The sequence below is a fragment of the Suncus etruscus genome, chromosome 14, assembly GCF_024139225.1.
Source record: "Suncus etruscus isolate mSunEtr1 chromosome 14, mSunEtr1.pri.cur, whole genome shotgun sequence".
NCBI lineage: Eukaryota > Metazoa > Chordata > Mammalia > Eulipotyphla > Soricidae > Suncus > Suncus etruscus.
This window is the reverse complement of record NC_064861.1, coordinates 73,236,431-73,259,670: the sequence shown is the minus strand read 5'-3', so window position 1 is coordinate 73,259,670 and position 23,240 is coordinate 73,236,431. Positions and strand designations below refer to the sequence as shown.

The following is a 23,240-nucleotide window of genomic DNA, read 5'->3' as shown; positions in this document are numbered from 1 at the left end:
CTGAAGAATGCAGGTCCTGGGGCTCCAGATCCAGTGCCCAGGCTCGAGTCCAGACAAATGGCCTTGGCAAGTGGCCCAAAGTCTCCACTTAGCTCTTGGGCGAGTATGGGGCTAACATCAAACTGTGCCCATGTTAGAATCAAGGCAGTTTTCTAACAGACAGAATCTGCCCACTGTAGTGCTATTGGGGAATAGCCATGCCTAGAGGTTCTGGATGATTATCACCGACACTTTGTTTTCCTCCTTGGAATAGACATCCCTCAGCCTGGCCCTGGGATGCTGCTTATGGTGATGTCTGTAGCTACTCTCTACCTCAGTCTCCTTGCCCATGAAACAGGACCATGCCCAACCCTCCAGGACGACTTCCCAGAAAAATCCCACAGCCCTGGGACTCAGAGAGGCTCCAGAAGAAAAGGCCGGCACCTGGGAGTGCTCAGCAATTACTCCCAGATCTGAGCTCAGAAAATCACTCCTGGCAAGGCTCAGGGGGGTCATATGTGGGGCTTCAGGTCGAAGCCAGATTGGCTGTGGAGAGGGCAAGAGCCTTCTTGGCTGTACCATGCTCAGGCCTAGGAGATAACATTGAATAAAGGAAAAATGTTCAGACTCAACACTAGAGGGGAGTCAGAAGAACCTTGGTTTCTCTCTCCAGTTGTAGCAGGGCAGCATTTCCAGACCCTAAAGACGACTGTCTGGGGCCCATCCCCTATACAACCAATCCTGCAGCCCATAGATGTGTAGGAACATACATTATGTGGGACCCAGCATTTCAAACTGAGCAGCAGACACTGTGTGTGTTGTGTGTGTGTGTGTGTGTGTGTGTGTGTGTGTGTGTGAGAGAGAGAGAGAGAGAGAGAGAGAGAGAGAAAGAGAGAGAGAGAAAGAGAGAGAGAGAGAGAGAGAGAGAGAGAGAGAGAGAGAGAGAGAGAGAGAGAGAGAGAGAGAGAGAGAGAGAGAGAGAGAGAACTAGGGGGATAAGAATGTGTAAGGGGGTTGTCCTCATATATCATCATGCTTAATAGACAACCACCCTGAGCAGGACCAGAGAGGTGTAATAGACCCTGCACGGCTAAAGGCATAGCCCCTGCTTTTTGGGTGCCGTGGAGGGGGAGCCCCACCTCTGGATAAACTTCTTCACCACTTCCATGCCTGCATTGAGCTCGTTGAGTGCCAGGATGTACTCCTGAGTGAAGAGCCGCAGGCGCGGGCATTTCCCAAAGTCCTGCAGAGAAGGGGGAGGTCAGTGGGGACATGCAGAGAGGGGCCAGGGGACCCCAGGTGCCGAGACTACTGGGTACCGCAACTTAGCCCCCCCCACTTCTTGCTGGGCACTTGCACCCTCAGAATGGGGCCACCTAGGCCAACTGCTGCCACCCACTCTGGTCTCCGTTCAGCAGAACGGTGGAATGGTGGCCCCACGAGCAGTCAATTCTGAGCACTTCAGCGCAGCTGCCCAGCTCCTCCTGGGTCCATGGGCCTAGATACGTGTCAGGTCACTGGATGATCCCTTCACTCAAGAGGGCAGCTGAGCCCCCATAGGAAAGCTCAAAAGGAACACTCAAGCCTGCATACACACATGAACACACCCACCAGCACGCAACATACACATCCCTGGCACATGCATAACCCTCAAATTTTTGCAAACACATAGACATGAACTCTGCACGTGGGGAAGGTTGCATCTGGTGGTTTTCCAAACTGAGGACAATGGACATGCTAGTGGTAACAGGAAAGTGATCTGTACCCCTGGGGCCTCATGAGGGAAGAGAATGGGTGGGTGGGTGCCCACTCCTCAGTTCTGTAAGCTGTACCCCCGCAAAGAGGTCCTCACGGGGGCAAGACCTGTGCCCTGGGAAGGGAGGTGAGGTTAAGGCAGGTCCGTGCCCCACCCTACTTCTCTCAAAGTATGTGTGTGTATGTCCGTGTGTGTGTTGGGGGGTTCTCTTGTTAGTCCTTAAGAATAGGGGCCTCCTCCTGTATGCAAAAAACAAGCACATGGTCTTTCTTCCATCTTGGACTCCCGTGGAGGTCTAGTCTAATTAAAAGACAGAAACCGAGGGCTGGTGAGGTGGCGCTAGAGGTAAGGTGTCTGCCTTGCAAGCGCTAGCCAAGGATCAGGACCATGGTTCGATCCCCTGGCATCCCATATGGTCTCCCCCAAGCCAGGGGCAATTTCTGAGTGCTTAGCCAGGAGTAACCCCTGAGCAAACAGGTGTGGCCCGAAAAACCAAAAAAAAAAAAAAAAAAAAAAAGACAGAAACAGCTGGAAGGCTGTGGTCTAAAGCCATTTCTGATGGTCTCTGGAACAAGCGGGAGCATACATTTCTTCTTAAAATTGAAGGTGCTTATACTCGGGATGAAACTGAATTCTATCTGGGCAAGAGATGTGCTTATGTCTACAAAGGAAAGGACAACACTGTGAATCCTGGTGGCAAACCTAACAAAACCAGAGTGATCTGAAGAAAGGTAACCCATGCTCATGAAAACAGTGACATGGTTCGAGCCAAATTTCAAAGCAACCTTCCTACTAAGGCAATCAGTCACAGAATTCGTGTGATGCTGTATACCTCAAGGATGTAAGCTTACTGAAAAGTAAATAAATAAAATGTAGATACTTAAAAAATCAAAAACAAAAACAAACAAAAAAAAAAAAGCACATCTTCCTAGGTCCAGATGGGGATGAGAACGAGGCAGGGGAAGACAGGATCTGACAATCCACAGGGCCCCGAGGGCAGTGGCCTCTAGCAACATAGCTGAGATACAGGGGCCCCAGAATTGCAGCTAGAAGGGTGCCTGCCTTGGAGATGGGGTTCAGGGTTAGGGCCCATGGCTTGTACTTTTGTGGGGGCTGCCCACGGACTCTGTCTCTCTGCTGGCTGGATTGGAAGGTCCAGTATCTTTTTCCTGACCAAGAAGGCCCAGAGCCCCCACCTAAAGCTCCTGTTGCACTTTCTAGTCTTCAAGCTGAGCTCGATGCTCCATACCCTTCCCCCAAATCTCTCTCAATAAGAGAGAAAGAAGCAGAAAAGGTCCCTATGCAGCCAGAGTCAGGACAACTCACCATGTTATGCTTAAGGATTCTCTGGACCACGGGGGTGAACACTTCGATGACAACCATAGACCGGGGCCGCTCCCTGCAGTGCTGTGGACAGAGGAGGGAAACGGTGACCATGGGTTGGGGGTGGAAGCCCCATGCAGTCCCAGGTATTTCCCACAGTTTGGCAGAAAGTAGCAGAGGGATGGATGCCCACTGGTCCTCGTTTCGCTTTCATAACTGCAGTTTCATAGCCCTGACAGGGAAAGCCCTTCCCAACCACGAGGCAGCTCTAGGGCCCTGGGCACGGGGTGCAGTGTTTGGACATGAGGGTCTCAGAGGCCTGGAACGTTCCACTGGCAAAGGCTGAAGGGCAGCAAACATGGCCTGGCCAGGAGACCTATGTGAGAGCCGGGGGGGCTGGGACACAAGCAGTGGGGATTAAATCAACTTGCTTCTCCCATGTGTTCTGACCCCAGCAGCTGGTGGTGAGGCTGCCTTGCAAGAAAGAACCCAGAGTGTGTGTGGAGGAAATTCACACACACCCCAGAACCCATCTCTGGTTAGGGTACACCCCAAGCATCCCTCTTCAGGGAAGCCAGCATAAGGTCTTTGCCTCCTGGCGGGAAACCTCTGCATGAATGCAGGGTACTTTCAGGGTATACCATGCGGATCACCATGCCCCTATTTCCTTGCTTATCAGATTATATTATCTGAACCCTCAGGTGTGACCAGCTGTGAATAAAAAGATCAGGCGTAGTCACCCATCTCTAGGAAGGCTTCATACTGGGGGGTCAGCACCATTCTGCACAAGGGGCCCCTTGTACACCTACGCAATGGGCTTACCTTCCACCTCAGGCACCTCCGGCCTTGTGCACCTCGGGCACAAGCCAGATACGCCAACAGGCAGGACAGAGATGGGGGTGTTGGGTCTGGGCACCCACCCAGAAGTTTTCCAACAAAACTTGTCAGAGAGGACAACCCAGACAACAATCAGAGGATGCCCTCATAGGCAGGGGGTCAAGAGGCTCCATATTTGTATGCGTCCAAAGCCCAATTTCCCAGGACACTGCAGATCTCCCTCACGGGTCAGAGTGTGGACACGGGGGGCGGGGGAGGGCATTCCTGGGACCCGGAGCAGGGAGAATTGCCAGAGCCCTGGGAGCTGGGAACCACAATAGCCATGTGCTGAACAAAGGGACAACCTTGGAGGAAGCGAATTTCTTCAGACCTTGGGGTCTGAAGGGGGTCCTGAACCCCAAAGATGCCTCCATGAAGCTGGCTCCGTATGCCGGGATTCCTGCCTGCTCACCTGGCAGCCCCTGACTGCTGCCCTGCCGGGGAAAGCCCCACGGCCATGCCCCCACTGTGCACCAGCCGCAGCGCCGAGGAGCCTCGGCTAAGAATAGCCCAGCTCTGACGTCAGGGCCCAGAAAGCTGCAGCCTGCGCCTCCCCAGATGGCCACGGCAAGTTTCCTCGGAGAAGCCACTGGCTCCGCCTGGCCTGCTGCTCTATGGTCTGTGCCCGAGGACACCCGGCTGGTGGGGACAGGGGGATGGGCAGTGCTGGGGCTCTCCCAAGGCCCCCAATCCTAGTGCCCATACAGGAGGCAGGCCAGTGGGCCCAGCTGTGCCCCCACCCAGCAGTGCCCTCTGTGGCCCACTCCATACCTTGCAGAAGAATTCACAGAGATCTGGGGGCGGGTGGTTATTTTCCAGCAAAGGAGCGATGGCCTGTGAGACATGGAACAGGGTCAGGATGCCTCTGGGGGGCAAAAGGGCTGTGCGTCTACAGGGACATGAACATGCGTCCCCCATTTCCCGTCTTTTCTGGGCAGAAATAGCCACTTGCCCCTACTGGTGGCTAACAGGGTCACCCACATGGATATGTGTCCCCCATTTCCCGTCTTTTCTGGGCAGAAATAGCCACTTGCCCCTACTGGTGGCTAACAGGTCACCCACAGTGACAACAAGGAAATGGGAAAAGCTCAGCGCTGCTCCCCAGAAACAGAAGTACAGACAGTGTTGAGTGCAACTTTTGGGGTTCCCTGATGCCCTAGTGCTCCATGCACACTAATTAATGGTGGACATAAAGTACAGGAACCAGGAGTCCCAGCATGGGGAACAAAGCCTGGTTTGGGGGTTTCCTCTCTAGAGACACTTCAAGAGAAGTCTTCTCCTAGCCTAAGGCAGCAGGGTCCTTGACTTCGCCTGCAAACGTCTAATGGTTTTGCAAATCTCAGTTCACAGACCACTGCCTCCAGAAAGTCCCCTGGCCCTTCCAAACTCCATTCCCCCAGGTGAGGGCCTCTCTCCTCTCCGTACTCCTGCCTGTCACTCTCTGGCCAACCACATACTCCTTAAACATTTCTCACATGCTCCTCGGGCATATATACACTCCTCCTTTGTTGCCTTTCCCTTCCCCTTCGAGACTCTTGAGGGTCTCATTTCAGAGCTCAACTCACTCAGGAAGAGACCTGAAGTTCTGAAATGCATCCCTCCCAATCCTGCTTTGGGCACTTGGGGAGGCACTAAACCCAGCTTCTATTTGAGGATTAATTAGAAGGTATGTCCTAGGGCCCCGGGTGGGGACCATCTACCTTTCAGCTAGGCGGGTTCTGCCTTTGAATAAATTACACGTCTCCCCCACCTCCTGCTTTCCCAGCTCCTGACACAGGCAGGCGGGAGGAGGCGATGAAGAGACATTTGTCACACACCTCAAAGGCAGATTCTAGCTGCCTGCCTGCCAGCCTCCCTCCCAATCCCTCCCAATCAGTCGGGGCTCTAAGAGGTGCACAGGCAGGAGGGAGGCCTGTCTGCCTTGGCAGGGAAGATGAAAGAGAGCAGGCTGGGCTGCACTGCTGGGGATAGCCTGGCGCCTCCTGAAACGGGCTGGGTTCGGGAAGCTGCAGGGATCCTGGGAGTGGGGAGGCTTACCACGATGATGTTCTCATGCTCTTGGGTAGTCAAGTTTGTGTTCTGTAGGAGTGAAGAGAGAAAGTGGAAGAGTCAAAATGGGACCTGAGCAAGAGTACTAGTGGCCTTGCATGGGGCCCGACTGGGTCCCTCATCCCCAGCATCCCATATGGCTCCCTGAGCGCTTTATGCTTTGTATGCGGGAAGCCTGGGTTTGATCTGGCACAGGGTTGTCCCCTAAGCCAAGCTGGAAATAGTCCAGGAGAATAGAGCTGTTTAAAAAAGGAGCTCCAGAGCAGAAACAGGTGTGACTCCAAACCCTCCCAACCCCTGCCCCCCCCCCCCCATTTACTATTCAAGGTTTCCCTACCTCTACCACCCAAATCTGGATTTTTTTCTTATATATCTGGGACCTCTTATCATTCTCCAAGAACATGTAAAACAACAATAAAAGATGAATGTGTGATCAACAAGTCACCAATGGTAAAGTGAAACGAAGCCACTACTGTCTTATTGTTTTTTTTTTTTTTTTTTTTTGAGGGAGGCCACACAGTGGGCCTCACAGGTTACTCCTGGTTCTGCACTCAGGAATCACTCCTGGTAGGACCCATAGGATATTGGGAATTGAACCCAGGTTGGCCACATGCAAGACATGTGCCCTCCCCATTGTGATATCACTACCAGTGTCCCCCCACCTTTTTTTTTTTTATTTTGGAGCTCAGAGGTTGCTCTGAATTCAGGAATCACTCCTGGCAGGGTCAGGAGACCATATGAAATGATGGGGATCAAACCTGGAGTGGCCACATGCAAGAAAAATCCCAACCCGCTGTGCTGTCACTCTAGCTCCCACAACTGTCATCTTTGCTAAGCTCCAGGCCTGTTTCTAGCCACTCGTGGTCCCCTGTTCTCAGTTACAGCCCTATCAGTTGCCAGGAAGCCCTGGATCATGACCCAGCAGGACGGTGCCACTCCAGGTTGGAAGATGGAGTGAGGGCATCAGGGCAGCTGCCTGTTCATACCCACCAAAGAGCAAGGCAACTGGGGCAGAGATTCTGCCTCTGTCCAGTAAGTGGAGGGAGCCTTGGGGTGATGGGCAGGCACCAAATAAGCCCCCTGGATCTCAGGGACTCTCAGGACAGACCATCAGGTTCAAAATTCCAAAAGCAAAGAACATCAGGGATGCAAGTCCTTTTCTTTTTTAGATAGAACTGGAGTCTGAGCACCCAGCCTTAGTCCTTACTACAAATAGGTCAACTCGATCCTGGTGTAGAGAGCCTGGCAAAGGGCTCCCTGGCTACATGGGACAGTGCTATGGCAAGTTCTGGTCGCACCGTGGCACCTGCAGGCACCACCAATGAGAACCACCGCTTCTTTCTTTTTTTTTTTTTTGTTTTGTTTTTGTTATTGGGTCACACTCGGCAGTGCTCAGGGGTTCCTCCTGGCTCTAGGCTCAGAAATCACCCCTGGCAGGCACGAGGGACCATATGGGATGCCGGGATTCGAACCACTGTACTTCTGCATGGAAGGCAAACGCCTTACCTCCATGCTATCTCGCCGGCCCCATAGCCACCGTTTCTTATGACATTTATTTATTTTTTTTTTGGTTTTTGGGTCACACTCGACAGTCCTCAGATATGGACCAAAAAAGCTACTCCTGGTTCTTTGCTTAGAAGTCACTCCTGGCAGGCTCAGGGGACCTATGGGATGTAGGGGATAAAACTTGAGTTGGCGGTGTGCCAGGCAATTGCCCTACCTGCTGTGCTGCCATTTTAGCCCCACAATTAAATCTTGTTTGTTTGTTTTGTTTTTTGGGTCACACCCGGCAGCACTCAGGGATATTATTTCTGGTTCTTCACTCAGAAATCACTCCTGGCAGGGGCCAGAGAGATAGCATGGAGGTAGGGTGTTTGCCTTGAGTGCAGAAGAACGGTGGTTCAAATTCCAGCACCCTGTATGATCCCCAGAGCCTACCAGGAGCGATTTCTGAGCATAGAGCCAGGAATAATCCCTGAATACTGCCGGGTGTGACCCAAAAACCAAAACCAAAAACCAAAAAAAAAAAAAAAAAACCCACTCCTGGCAGGCACAGGGGACCACATGGAATGCCGGGATTCAAACCAATGTCTGTCCTGGGTTGGCTGAGTGCAAGGCACACGTCCTACCACTGAGCTATCTCTCTGGCCCCTTCTTATGACATTTCTACTAGCCCCAGGACAATTGCTGCAGGGCACTGAGGTGCAGTGGCCCAACTGGGAGCACAGGTAATACAGATGCATGAGTAATTAGTGCACAGGTAAGCAGTACAATAACCCAAGCACAGATAATGCATATGCAGAAAAGAATACAGGAAAGAGGTGCAAAGGTGAAAGTCACAGAGGAAACAGGAGGACAGGACACAGGAAAGAACAGAAGATATGGACAAAAAAAAAAAAAAAAAAAACACGGGCCGGAGAGATAGCACAGCGGTGTTTGCCTTGCAAGCAGCCGATCCAGGACCAAAGGTGGTTGGTTTGAATCCCGGTGTCCCATATGGTCCCCTGTGCCTGCCAGGAGCTATTTCTGAGCAGACAGCCAGGAGTAACCCCTGAGCACCACCGGGTGTGGCCCCAAAAAACAAAAACAAAAACAAAAACAAAACAGGAAACATGGGCAGAGGAACAGAGGAAATGGGCATGGGCAAAGAAAACAGGGACATGGGGCCGGGCGGTGGTGCTAGAGGTAAGGTGCCTGCCTTGCCTGCGCTAGCCTAGGACGGACCGTGGTTCGATCCCCCGTGTCCCATATGGTCCCCCAAGCCAGGAGCAACTTCTGAGCGCATAGCCAGGAGTAACCCCTGAGCATTACTAGGTGTGGCCCAAAAACCAAAAAACAAAACAAAAACAAACAAACAAACAAAAAAAAGAAAACAGGGACAGGTCAAAGAAACAGAATAAATGAGTGCAGGGTGGAGGAACGGAGGAAAAAAGGAAACGGGCAGAAGAACAGAGGAAATGGGTACAGGTGGAAGAAACAGGTAAGAGGAACAGAGGAAACAGGTGCAGGCAGAGGAACAGAGGGAATAAGGGCATGGGCAGAGAAACAGAGAAAGAGAAACAGGAAAAGGGGGTAGAGGAGCAGAAAACAAGGGCAGAGGAAACAGGAAATGGGTATGGGCAGAGGAAACAGTGGGACTGGTCGGAGGAACAGAGGAAACGGGCGCGGGCAGAGGAACAAGGGAAAAAGGCAGAAGAACAGAGGAAATAGGCACACAGGGCAGAGGAAGTGGGCGCAAGTAGAAGAACAAACAGAGTCGCGGTCAGAGGAACACAGGAAACGGGCACGGGGCAGTATCCTAGCCGCACAGTACCCTAAACCACGGATATGGGTCTGCAGAGAATACAGAAAACAGGGGCAAAGGTCTGAGGTCACATGGTAAAAGGCAGGGAACAAAAACATAGGTCACAGGTATAAGTAGCAGGAGCAACAGGAAGGAAGTAGGTGTGATCATTGGATCTCAGGCAATAGGTAAAGAGTACTCAGGTGGTGGGAAATGGCAAAGGGTCTGATCCATCTGTCCAAATTTTGAAGATTTCCAGTGCACCCAATACTCCAGCTGTTCACGTGGGCTACAGCCCGCGCCCCACACTACCTGTCACTTTCCCTATTGTGCCCTCTATGACCTGCACTGGGCGTGCTGTCCCTGTCACTAGGCCACCGCACCAATCTGCAGGTGACTTCCTCTTCCAGCTGGAGTGTGCCCTCGCCACTGCCCTGAAGAGACCCTGAACTGTGCCCAGCGGTCATGCCACACCCTCAGCAAAGGCATGGGGGACAAGAGGGCACAGGCTCGATCAGTCAGTGGCAGAAAGTGACTCTCCTAGTGCCCTCGGCCCCTCAAAGAGCCTCCTCTCAGCCCTGCCCGCTGTTCTGGCAGCCCAGTCTGCTCTGAACAAAGTGGCAAGGCTGCAGCCATCACCCAAGATGATAAAGAGGCTGGTGTTTGCCTGTCCCCTGGTACAGACACTGAGCACTGGGCTAGGGGCAAAAAGTCCATCTCCAGCCAGGAGGTGATGTGAGACCCAATAGGTCAGGATTACGGCTCATAGAAACATGCCCTTCATCTTGAGCCTCTTATACGCTTCTTTTTTTTTTTTTTTTTTTTTTTTTTGGTTTTTGGGCCACACCCGGCGGTGCTCAGGGGTTACTCCTAGCTGTCTGCTCAGAAATAGCTCCTGGCAGGCACGGGGGACCATATGGGACACCGGGATTCGAACCAACCACCTTTGGTCCTGGATCGGCTGCTTGCAAGGCAAACGCCGCTGTGCTATCTCTCCGGGCCCTCTTATACGCTTCTTAAACATGAGATAGAGAGAAAGAAAGATGGAGAGTGGGTCTACATGCCAGCCCGTGGATGGCCCAGGGACTGTACCCAGTGTGCCCAGATAGAGCCAGGCTGCCTGAAGTAAACGTCCAAGTCTTTCGCTTGTCTCGTGTGCAAGGACCCTCTTAACAGGGCTTTCGGCCTCAGCTCCCCACCTCTTCTGATGCGCGCATGGAAGGCCCAGGCCCATTTCCTACAACCAGGGCCTGTGAGGAGGAGAGAAAGATGGTCTAGATGGGGAGGACAGAGGTGTCTTGGGCAGGGCTCTGAATAGAAAAGGGGTGCAAAGACAGGAAAAAGGGGACAGAGCATGTCTGTCTGGGATCACCACCAACAGGGCCCCCAGGCAGCCAAGTTAAAGGTGGTGAGCGTTGATGTACCCTTCAGCCCATAACTGCATCAACAGAAGGCAGGAGGTTGGGCTGGAGTGACAACACAGCGAGGAGGGTATTTGCCTTGCATGTGAATGACCCAGATTTGATCCCTAGCATCCCATAGGGTTCCCCGACCCCATCAGGAGTAACCCCTGAGCACTGCCATATGTAGCCCTAAAACTTCAAAAAACAAAATAAAACACGGGGTTGGAGTGGGAGCACAGTAATAGGGCATTTGCCTTGCAAGCGGCTGACCCAAGACAAACTCGGGTTTGATCGCTGGCATCCCGTATGGTGCCTAGAGCCTGCCAAGAGTGATTTCTGAGTGCAGAGCCAGGAGTAACCTGAGCGCTGCTGCCAGGTGTGACCCAAAAAACAAACAAAAGAAAATAAAAAATAGGGCCAGGGGGTTCCCACCCTCCCTCTGCCCTGACTCCAGGTACATATCCTTGTTCTCTCTGTGGCCCTGCCATGGGGCATGCATCCCTCCCAGCCCAGCGCCAGCTCCAGCCAACAGTGCTAACAGTGCGCCACAGACACTCCATTCGCATTCAGCTGGGCAGCAGGACTGGGCGAGCTTGAGCCCAGTAGTGCCAGGGGCTGCCAGGGCTAGACCTGTGCTGGGGGTGGAGAGCAAGAGTGGCCTACACCCCAGACTTCCTGGCTCTTTCCCAGCCTTTTTTGAGTGTTTTTCTAAGGCAACCAGAAACCTCCCTCATGCTGTGATATCTCCTTACTATCCAAGTCCCTCAAAACACAGTGGCCTCGAATCATCTGTTCCCAGGGTTCTCCCTAGAAAATGCAAACTTGGTAAGGAGCCAACGTGGGGACAGCATGCGCGTCCCCTCCCCAGAATTTCCCTGGCAGGCACCTGCGTAAAGCCATTTTCTTTTTCTTTCTTTTCTTCTTTTTTTTTTTTTTTGGTTTTTTGTTTTTGGGTCTCACCTGGCAGCGCTCAGGGGTTACTCCTGGCTCTATGCTCAGAAATCGCCTCTGGCAGGCATGGGGGACCATATGGGATGCCGGGATTTGAACCACTGTCCTTTTGCATGAAAGGCAAATGCCTTACCTCCATGCTCTCTCTGGCCCCTACCTAAAGCCATTTTCACAGGGATGAAACCCTGCAGGTAACACCGAACACTAAGGCCACGAGCCTTCACGCCACTGGCAAGCCCAAGGCCCTGTGTGCGGGCAGCTGAATCAGAGCAGTGAAGAGGCACCTGCAGTTGGAGGAATCCTGACTGTGGAAATATTGAATGTCTCAGCCCCTCACACTTCTCAGCTTTGAGCTGGGGGGGGGTATTCAGGCAGGCAGCTTGGGGTACCCCCGGTGAGGAACTAGAGGGCTCTGACCTCTGCTGCAGCCACTGCCCATGTCTATCCCAGGCTGGGGGTCTGTCAGGGTGGCCCCCACGGCTGCAGAGCTCAGCAGGAAACACAGGAGGCGGTCACCTTCTCCAGCCAACCCCTAAACTGCTGGGCTAGGGACATCGGCTCACCCCCACAGCAAGGGCTTGAGGATCCCAGCAGGGCAGAAGGTGACCCTGCTGCAGAAGTGGGTGCATGTGCTTTTTCATGTGCGTGTGCATGTGAGCCCGAGTTGGGGAGTGCCTGACCTCAGAGAGCAGTTTGGAGACGATTTCCAGGGGTGCCTGGTTGATGGAGTCATCCTGTAGCGGGGAAGTGAGCGCCATGTCCACCAGCGTGCGGATCTCCTTCAGAACCACCTCCCAGCGGCTCGGGTTACTCAGGACTTTCTTGTACTTGTAAATCTTTTTCTGGGGGCAGACAGGGAGAGAAAGAGAGAGATGCATGTTACTGTGAGGCAGAGGACGGCAGAGGGTCAGAGGACTGGGGAGCGAAGAGCGTGTGTGCTGGCCACACTGAGGGATCAGGAACCAGTCCCTAGCCCTCAATGCCTCAGCATCTGCTGGGATATGGGGGTCACATCAAGGAAGGGGTGACCCTTGGACTGGATGGTGACTGCAATACTCACTTGGTGTCAGGCACGGAGTGCGGAGCTTGGGAACAGGGGAGTGTGCGTGGGGCTGCAACTGCCTTTGAGGCTGCCCTGGTTCCACCCCTCTGACGTCATGGAAAAGAAACCCTCAGAAAGCCGAGGTCCTTGCCAAGAGCCCCCCCACTGCGCCCCACCCCAACCCGCCCCAACTAGCCCAACCCAGCCCAGCCCATTGCCGTGGGCCGGCCAGGGAGACTCTAGGCCCGAACACGCCATCATTAATCGCTCTGCTCCTGGGGGAAAACCTAATTTTAGGGTCACCATGCCAGCAGCCAGCTGGGGTGACATGCCACAGACTCAGAGCCGAGGTTGGAAAGAGGGAAGGGGGGAGTGGGGGACGGGGCGGTCCCAACTGGCCCTCCGAGGGATGGAAAGCAGGGTGCGACAGCACAGGGGAGCAGGAGGGCGAAGATCAAGGCACTGCAAAGGGCAAGTGGGGGGGGGGGCGTGGGAATGACCCACTACAGCAAGCAGCATACTCAGAGCCTCAGTTTCCCCTTCTGCCAATCAGGCCCCACCCCTATTCCCCATCACCGCAGAACCTCCCACGCCAGGACTCCCTGGGATCTTGCACTTGTTGATTTTTCCCTCTACACCCCTCACCCACCCACCGTGGCTCCCCCTCAAGATAATCAGCATGCCCCCCCCCCCGCAATCTTCTGCTGTATCCCCTCTCTATCAGCCTTGCTCCCCTCATTGCACCACCTGGCTCTGCCCGAGCCCCTAATGGGCATCAGGAACGAGGCTTTTAGAGTGCTGAGTGCCCAGCAGTGTTGAGGCAGAGACCTCACTTTTATAAGAAGGGGGAGAGGGCCAGAGAGATAGCATGGGAGTAGGGCATTTGCCTTGCATGCAGAAGGACGGTGGTTTGAATCCCGGCATCCCGTATGGTCCCCGGAGCCTGCCAGGAGTGATTTCTGATTGTAGAGCCAGGAATAACCCCCTGAGTGCTGCCAGGTGTGGCCCAAAATCCAAAAACAAACAAACAAACAAACAAACAAACAAACAAGGGGGGGGCGCCGGAGAGATAGCATGGAAGTAAGGCGTTTGCCTTGCATGCAAAAGGCATCCCATGTGGTTCGCTGAGCCTGCCAGGAGCAATTTCTGAGCATAGAGCCAGGAATATCCCCTGAGTGCTGCTGGGTGTGACCCCTCAAAAAAACAAAAACAAAACAAAACAAAAAGAATGTGGGGGGGGCTGGGCGGTGGCGCAAGAGGTAAGGTGCCTGCCTTGCCTGCGCTAGCCTTGGACGGACCGCGGTTCGATCCCCCGGCGTCCCATATGGTCCCCCAAGCCAGGAGCGACTTCTGAGCGCATAGCCACGAGTAACCCCTGAGCGTTACCGGGTGTGGCCCAAAAAAAAAATAAAAATAAAAAAAAAAATAAAAAAGAATGTGGGGGAGCTATCACTGGTGTGCAGTGAACCATCAAGTGCCTGAGGGTAGTTCAGAAAAGCTGCCTGGGCGAGAAGTCAGCCCACCGGTGGCAGCCGCTCCTCAGGCTTCTGACACCTCAAGATCACACTGTAAGCAGAGATTTTTATTTTCTTCTTTTGTTTTTCCTTTTTGGTCCATACCTGGCGATGCTCAGGACTTACTCTTTCCTGGCAAGACCAAGTGCAAGGTAAGTGCTCTGACCACTGTGATCTCTATCTGGCCCCCACACAAGCAGTCGTGGATCATACACTTGCTGTTATCCTCCTGAACCCCCAAGAACATGATGAGGGCCCACAGTATTCGCAGAGTGGGGAATGAGGGAAGGCACCTCTGGCCAGCTACAGACTGTGCCCTCTCAAGTCAAGAAAGAGCAATGGCGTTGGTCTGCTCCTGAGAAAGTGCTCACTGAGTCAGGCACAGGGGCATGACCAGGAAGATTATGGGAAAGGACAGAGCCTAAGATAGGCAGCTGAGGGGCTGCCACACATACTGCAGGAAACTGAGACCAGGGACGGGATGTGCATGGGGTTTGCTGAGTGACTCTACCCTAATGTGGCCCCTGGCCTTCCCTCCATTGGAAGGATCTGTGTCTGCCAGGACACACCCTGGCTCAGAGAAGGACAGTGGTCTGGACAGTGCAAGAACTGGGGGCTGACAAGGTCAAGTGTTGACCAGCCTGAGGGGCGCCATGCACTGAGCTAACTGCTCGCAGCCATGTCCTTCAACCGTGGGGTATCCCTGGGAGCTGGTGAGGGGAGATACAGGAGTCATGAGAGGTCCAGGAACAGACAGGGAGGTGGGACCCAAGACGGGACAGCCTGGAGATGCCCCAGGCCCTGGTGACTATAGGGGTTCAGAGAGATGGTGCAGGCCACCGAGCAGAACAGCTGTCCCTAGCAGAACAGAGCAAGTGAACTGGGCTGACGAGGTCCCCCACATCCAATGTCTGTACTCCAAAACCCATCACAAGCAGAAACCCTGAGTTCTCAGGGAGCAAATCTGGGGGGGGGGGCTGGCAGGCAAACTTGGGGAGAGCCACCCTCCTACTGCAGGGTCCTGTCGGTCACGCAGCTAGTAAAGGGTATCCTCTTCCTGATCAGACTCGGGGGAGGGTGTAGTGGGTAGGGGTGTTTGGGAGGGGAGACGGAGGCCCAGAGACTCTTGGAGTTGAAAGTCAGATAGAAAGGCAGAAGCTGTGGACAGTGGGGACCTGGCCACTTGACTTTGGGTACAAATCGGCGGGATCAATCCAGGAACAAGATGGCTAACAGTGGGGCAAGCCAGGGTGGTCCCTAGAACCGGCCCGGTCTTGTAGTAAACACCACCACTCCCATGGCTCCTTCCCAGAGAAGGGTATCTTCCTGGGAAGTCTGTCTGCTGGGAGGGACTCTCCATCCCGGGTTGCTAGTTAGACAAGCCACAGCAATCATTGGGGAGCAGAAGAGAGGTGACAGCTCCCAGAACTTCAGGCACAGAGCCATCAAACCTCCTGTCCACTCCCCTCCAGAAACCCACACCAGGAAACAAGAACCAGCCTCCATGAAGGCTGGTTGCCTTCACTGCTACATCCTGAGTTGTTTCCACCTACACAAGGATAAACAGGGCTGGGGGGAGCCAGGCAGGTTTTGCGGGGAAGGAGGCGTTTGCCATGAAGAGAAGAGAAGCGCTGGCTCGGGCCACAGCACGGTCAGACCTCACTGACACGGAGAAAAGTTTCTGCAAGCGAGTCCTGGTGTGCTCAGTTCAGTCAGTCACGTGAGGCCAGCGGAGCCCTGAGCCGCCATCGCCGGGTGTCACGGAGGGACTGGGCCACAAATGGAACCAAGGGTGCCTTCTGGGCCAAAGGAAATGCTTCAGCACCTCACAGTGACATGGGTCTCACAGTGTCATGGGCGCCTGGATCCTGATCGGATACTTGCCGCAGGCGCTTTTGTGGGGCGTGTGACCAGATTGGGACAAATAAAAATAAAATCAAACACCCAATCCCACGCGCAGCATGTGCCTTGCAGGTAGGAGGCCCCTCAGTTCAAACCATGATCCCACAAAACCAAAAGGAAGACAAGATAAATCCCACCCTGGCCAGGCCAAAGAGGCAAAGGAGAGGCTCCAAGCTCACCTGAGTCCACGCTGATGAAAACTCCCTATGCTGGGCCCATCTGTATCCGGATCAACCCATCCACCTACATCTGTGCCCACCACTTGCCCAGCTGCCTGCCTGTCCTTCCAGACATCAGCTATGACAGGGACTATCTCCTGCCAAGCCCAGCTCTGGGCCACCAGGGGCCTGGGTGGCAAGCGCAGCAGATGGGCCCTTCCCAGACACATCTCACAATTCCTCATCTGTAATGAGGGACTCAAGCGCGGTGTGTGTGGGGGGTTCCAGAGACTGAGTCCCAGAGATCCCCAGGAATATGCCCACTCTTGCCAGCTCCGCTCTGCTCCACTCCTCACCTGCCAGGTCCTGGGAGCGAGCGAGTGAGGGGCCAGGAGGGCTCCCGACTGGCCCCTGTGCCAGAGTCTCCAGCAGCTGCCGACAGAACAGAGCCTTCGGGACCGTGGGACGCAGTGCCTGCTTCCTCCCGTGCCCAGGAGCCAAGCCAGTCACTCCATCCCGTCTGTGCCCTCCGCCAGGCAGGGAGGGGGGGGGCGTTACCTGGGTGACATCGGCCATCACTCTGGTAACCGCTCCCGGCAGCTGTGTGCCCGCCCGCTGCCGGGTCCTGGTTCTCTGGCCCCCGGGAAAGCGGAGCCAAGGGCCCCTCCTGGGGGGCGTACTGTCACGGGGAAACAAGCCCGGCCTAGGAAAGGCGTGACTCAGAATGTGCTGGAAGCGCACTGCCTCCCGAGCAGCAGCAGCAGAAGAAGAAGGAGGAGAAGGAGGAGGCTGAGGCTGCCGCAGCCCCCGGGGCCGGCTGGGCCCAGCACGCATGCTCCCCACCACCTGTCAGGGCCGCACTTTTACAACTCCCTGCCAGCGCTAGCTATCGCGTGCACAAAAGCCTGCGCCACTGCCTCCCTCTTCCTCTCTTTCTCCCCCCTCCCTCTCTTTCTACCACTCACTGCCCATCATGTGCCACAGAAACACAGCACAGCCCCACCAATGCTAGGGAGTCACGGGGTGCCAACAGGGGTCCCAATTCTGGGGTCTCACCAGGACCTGTAGAGCTCATTGTCTTTCCCCCTCACCCAGCTGGTCTGAGGCTATGCCAGGGCAGTAGGTGAGGAGCACCTTGTCCACCTGTCGCATGCTGAAATTCCCTCCCCAGGACTATGGGGGAAGGGCCGAGTGATGGCACAGTGGGGAGGGCATATGCCTTGTATGCGGCAGATCTAGGTTCGATTCCCAGCATCCCATGGTCCCCAGAGCCTGCCAGGAGTAACCCTGAGCACTGCGGGGTGTGGCTCAAAAATCAATCAATCAATAAATAAAAAAACTTAAGGTCTATGTAGCACTGTCCCCACAAAGTCCCTGGACATCTATCTGGGCAGCACCTTTCTCAGGTGCCCCTGAGCCCTACGCACAGTCCTTGACCTATTCAAGCTCTGTTTTGGTTTATTATTTTCTTTTTTGTTTGTTTGTTTTTGAGTTACACCTTGTGGTGCTCAGGGGTTACTCTTGGCTCTGCGCTCATATGGCAGGCTCAGTGAACCATATAGGATGCTGGGAATCGAACCAGGGTCCATCCTAGGTTGGCTGTGTGCAAGGCAAACGCCCTCTCGCTGTGCTTTCGCTCTCGCTCCTCCTTGAGCTCTCTGGGTGCACCGGGGTTGTGGGTGCGATTCAAGAAAACCTGCTACCTCTGCTAAGCCTGTCCTCTGGGGGTCCCTGATGTGGGCAGTAGGGATTGGGGGACATCTCTGTCTTCACCCCCAGCACGGTTTCACACAGGCCCTCACAGCACAACGCAAGGCACCAGCCTTGCTGATGGCCATTCCAGTGCAGTGTCTCCCAAACTGACCATCAAACACGAGCAGCTGAAAAGCCCCCACATACTCTTTGACAGATATCAACAAGGCCAGAAACACGCCCTGCTCTGGGAGCTGAAGGTGTAGATACGTAGGGGCTGGAGGAGTCCAAGAAAAGAATCCCAGGGCTGGGGGGTTCTAATATCACGACTTAAGATCTACAGAGAGTCTGAGGCTGGGCTGAGTGGAGGGATTGAAAACATAAGCCAGGGCACCCCCACCCCAGAGTAACCATGCCCATCAGCCCTGCCATGGCCAGGGCATTCTTTCTGGGAGGATCAGGCCCATCTGTAGGGCACAGTCAGGCTTGGCCAAGGTGGGCGGGTGAGATGCAGCCTCCAGCCTGGCGCCAAGGCCACCTGGGCTGCTCAACAGGCAGGTGAGTGGTTACCCTGGCAACCAACGAGGCCAAGCAAGCCAAACAGCATACTGCGCCCCACTCCTGACAGCAAGTGAGAGGAAGCTGTCCTTGAGGCCATCGGAGGGGCCCTCCGTACCACAGCCCCAGAACCGGCTCTCCATTCTGGTTCCATGCGGGGAAGGGGGCCGCTAGGATATTTGGGCAGGATCTCCCCCAGGGCATCCTGAGCTTCCAAAACAAGACTGGGGACTGTCTCATCACACATCCCAGCCAGGCTGAGGACTACCTGGAAGGGTCCCCAGGTCAGACTGAAGGGTTGTTACTGAACCCTCACTTGAACCTGCAGGCCTTGCTCATCCAAGCACTCATATCAGAGGCTGGGCCACCCCATGACAGAGCCTCAAGCCTTAAATCCTGTCATACTAGAATGTGGCTTGATTTGAAAACAGGGTATCTGCGTGTAAGCTGGAGGTTTGGGGCATTGTATGCCAGGCAAGGAGCCAGTCCATGCAGACCTCGGACCCTCGAACTTCTACAGTGATGGGTGAAGGACCCCAGGGGTCCCTCTAAGTACAACCCCTTGCCTGCTGAATGCTCCAGGCTTTCTTCCTGGGGAGATGTGACCTTTCCCTTCCTCTCCAGGGACATGAGGTTGGCACCCACTTTCCAGGTTGGCCCAGCCTGTGACGTGTGGCATCGACACCTCAGTGACGTCTAGGGTCACCTGGGAAGATGGGTGCACAGGGGAAAATCCAGGAGGGCTCAGCAGGACGTCAGCAAGGCTGGCACTGGGTCCGGGCAGGGGTATCTTGCCTTCCTTCTCTGTTCCACTCTTTCACATGTTTTATCTCCTGCTTTGCTTTTTGTTTGCGGGGAGGTCATCGAGTGCTCAAGGATCACTTTTGGCGGGGCTCGGGTGACCATATGAGATCCTGAGGATCGAGCCCAGATCACCCAGGTGCAAGGCAAAAGCCCTCCCTGATGTGCTATCATCTCTCCAGCCTGGCTTCCCTCTCTGAGGGACACATGGGGGAGGGGGACTGCGGGTCAATCCCATCACACTGGCTGACAAATTAGGGCTCCTGACCACTACCTTGGGGTTTTCCATGGTGGCCAGGCAGGTGCCTCAATCACTGGAGGGACCCAGCAAATTTCAGAGATGGAGTCTGAATCCACATTGGTCTTTTTTTTTTTTGTTTTGTTTTTTCGGGCCACATCCGTTTGATGCTCAGGGGTTACTCCTGGCTAAGCGCTCAGAAATTGCCCCTGCCTTGGGGAGACCATATGGGACACCGGGGGATCGAACCGTGGTCCTTCCTTGGCTAGCGCTTGTAAGGCAGACACCTTACCTCTAGCGCCACCTCGCCGACACCTCCACATTGGTCTTATCAGATAGTGCCGGACAGGGCAGAAGGGGGATCTAAGCCAGTGTTGGGGAGACAGGTTGGTCTTCACCCCAGAAGCCTCACTCAGTCACAAAAGCCCAGATCTGGCAGCCCCAGCTGATAAGTAGCACACACATGTACAAGGGAGCATACACACACTCTAGGAACACAGACATGCACATGGAAGGGAACATATGCGCACACACACGATCAGAGTACACACAAGGGGGCACACACAAGAACATATGCATACATATATACAATAATACCAGAGCACACACATGCTCACAGGGCACAGAGAAAGCATGCTCGCCACCTAGCTCCCATCTGGATGTTGGGTGGGGGATAGGCCCTCACAGGCTGACAAGTGCCTCATAGGCCCACACCATAAGGTCTTGCAGTTAGAGAACAGGGTGCCAGGGTGTGGGGTGGCCATGTCCCAGTGTCCCTGTGCAGCGCTGCACAGAACCAGCTCAGAGATAGTGAAAAAGCCCATCCTGCGTCCACTTCCTGGCCGGGGCAGGGCAAGGGCATGGTAGTGAGCTGCATGGCAGGAAAGGCATGGGGAGGAAAGGGGTCTGTTAGGGACCACTGCACAGGGAGTAACATGCGCCCTCCAGTTCCCCATCCGAAGTCACACTTGGAGATGCTTTAGGCATTATTTACTTCTGGAGGTACTCAGTGGATTAAATGGAGTATCATGAATCAAACCCGGTTCTGGTGCATAAGGCAAGTGCCCAATCTGCTGTACTACCTACCTCTCCGGCCCATATTTTAATCCCTGACATCCATTTGGTATCCTGAGCCTGCTAGGAGTGATCCATGAGCATAAAATAAGAAGTAAATTCTGGGGCCGGAGAGATAGCATGGAGGTAAGGCATTTGCCTTTCATGCAGGAGGTCATCGGTTCGAATCCCGGCACCCCATATGGTCCCCCGTGCCTGCCAGGAGCAATTTCTGAGCCTGGAGCCAGGAATAACCCCTGAGCACTGCCGGGTGTGACCCAAAAACCACAAAAAAAAAAAAAAAAAAAAAAAAAAAAAAAAAAAAAAAAGAAGTAAATTATGAGAATCACCAGGTATGGCCCAGAAACAAAGAAAGAAAAAAAAAAAAAAGAAAAATATATTTTTGGGGGGGCCGGGTGGTGGCGCTAAAGGTAAGGTGTCTGCCTTGCCTGCGCTAGCCTTGGACGGACCACGGTTCGATCCCCCGGTGCCCCATATGGTCCCCAAGCCAGGAGCAACTTCTGAGCACATAGCCAGGAGTAACCCCTGAGCGTTACCGGGTGTGGCCCAAAAACCAAAAAAAAAAAAAAATATTTTGGGGGAAATTTTGGGCTACAACTGGCAACACACAGGGGCTTTCCCTTCTCTTTCTCAGAGACCCTGTGTCTCTGAGGAATCTGCCCCAGACTATGTTTCTGTCAAGTTTTCCCAGGGGCATGTGCTACCATGTCACCCCCAAAACCAAAAAGATGCCCAGCTCAGCTCTGCAGTCTTGGGGGATGAGGAGCCACTTGGGCCCAGCATCATCAAGGGGCACTTTCTGGGAAGCCCTCCCCATCCTCTGCAGAGCTGAGTGGTCCCCAGGAACAATGCCCAGAAAGTCTTTATTATGAACATGCTCTACCCCAGCAACCTATGCCAGAAACCCCACTGCTACAGCAACAGTGTGGGGCCGGAGCGATAGCACAGCGGTAGGGTGTTTGCCTTGCATGTGGCCCATCCAGGACGGACCTGGGTTCAATCTCCGGCATCCCATATGGTCTCCTGAGCCAGAAGCGATTTCTGACCACAATGCCAGAAGTAATCCCTGAGCGTCACCGTCACTGGGTGGGGCCCAAAAACAAAAAATAAAAAACTACAGTAACAGTGTTACTATAGTACCACTGCTGAAGGGATAGCGGTACCCCAGCTACAGTAATGCAAGTACTACAGCAACTTCACTGCCACCACGTTGCCACAGGAACAGTTTCGCCACAGTGACATCTGCTACACTGTCAAAAGCACAATCGCACTATGCTACAGTTAACAGTGTTACACGTTTATCATTGCTGCAGTAACAGGTCACTACAGCAACAGAATTACTACAGTATCACCACTACAAGAACAATGCTGCTATAGTATCATAGTAACATCACAGTATCAGTACTACAGTAACTTATTACAGTATCATTGCTGCAGTAATAGTAACAGAATCACTACAGTATCATCACTGTAGTAAGAATGTTTTTCTGGGCCCGGAGAGATAGCACAGCGGCGTTTGCCTTGCAAGCAGCCAATCCAGGACCAAAGGTGGTTGGTTCAAATCCCAGTGTCCCATATGGTCCCCCATGCCTGCCAGGAGCTATTTCTGAGCAGACAGCTAGGAGTAACCCCTGAGCAACACCGGGTGTGGCCCAAAAACCAAAAAAAAAAAAAAAAAAAAAGAATGTTTTTCTGTGACACTGCTACACAGATGGTCAGCCCTGGCCTATTTCAGTGACATGTGCCTCCCACCAGGGTCTGACACCCCAGGAAATGGCCTATGTCTGGGCTAGCAACAAGAGGAAATGTGTGAGTATAGGGTAGGGTCCCCTGGCCTTTCAAGTTGGGGTTCTTGGGGAGAAGCAGCAATTACAGGGAGGGGAAATGCCCTGGCTGAGGGCTTGTGGGGGTAACTGGAAACACCCTGACAGAGGCAGGAGGCCCTGGCCCAGCCACCAACAGGCCCCCAGCCAACTATTTACATTCATCTCAGTCTAAGAGGGACACCAAAGGCGGGGGGACAGACCAACACCAGACCCTAAGTCCTATGTGGGAACAGACCCACCAACTCCTGGGGATCTAAGCACTTGACTTGGGAGCCTTGTTTGCTGCTCCCCTACCCCTTCCTCAGAGTCCTGCACATTGATTCTTGAGCTCAGGAGGAGAGAATACTGAGATACAGGTTGGCTGTGGAGGTTGGGGGGGGGGGGGTGCGCCATGGCCCGCAAGGCACGTTCCCGGGACAAAGATCCCGTGGCCTTATGCAACTCTGCGTGTAACTTCTTCAGTCCTTCCTGTCATATGGGCTCTAGCGGGTCCAGGGCTCCTAAGGCCCCATCGGCAGGATTCGTCTGGTCCTCAGCAGAACGGGATGTGGGGTGGAGGGGGCAATCAGACACTTCTGAGTTAATTAGTCTCAACCCAACCTGTTTCCCCCAGAGAGTGGATCTGGCTGCCCCCCCTGGGGGTTCCAGGTGAGGTGAGGGCCACATTCCTCTGGGGGCCCCACACGTTGCTCTTTTCCAGACTGGCCTCAGCTCAGCTCTGAGTCAATAGGTAGGCAGTGGGGCACGGGCTATTGGTTCTCACACAGCTGCCACCTGGGCTTGCTGATCACCAAACTGTCTGCCATTTGTGTTCT

The 23,240-nt window shown here is 54.1% G+C and overlaps 2 protein-coding genes across 3 annotated transcripts in view; one reads left to right on the top strand and one right to left on the bottom strand.

The window, feature by feature from the left end:
• The window catches only part of GCSH (glycine cleavage system protein H), a 729,662-nt gene that overhangs the window by 435,576 nt on the left and 270,846 nt on the right, over nucleotides 1–23,240 (top strand). The window lies entirely within an intron of this gene.
• Nucleotides 1–23,240, bottom strand: part of CMIP (c-Maf inducing protein) — a 139,928-nt gene that overhangs the window by 14,424 nt on the left and 102,264 nt on the right. The window contains exons 1-6 of one of the 2 annotated variants that reach the window (XM_049786273.1): nucleotides 16,795–16,946; nucleotides 12,301–12,462; nucleotides 5,972–6,013; nucleotides 4,706–4,768; nucleotides 3,062–3,142; nucleotides 1,119–1,222 (exon numbers count right to left, since the gene is read on the bottom strand). In XM_049786273.1, the coding sequence (XP_049642230.1) occupies nucleotides 1,119–1,222; nucleotides 3,062–3,142; nucleotides 4,706–4,768; nucleotides 5,972–6,013; nucleotides 12,301–12,462; nucleotides 16,795–16,812 (470 nt within the window). In that variant the 5' untranslated portion in view covers nucleotides 16,813–16,946. Of the gene's footprint in view, nucleotides 1–1,118; nucleotides 1,223–3,061; nucleotides 3,143–4,705; nucleotides 4,769–5,971; nucleotides 6,014–12,300; nucleotides 12,463–16,794; nucleotides 16,947–23,240 lie in introns of those variants that run through there. The other variant, XM_049786272.1, reaches the window with a different exon arrangement.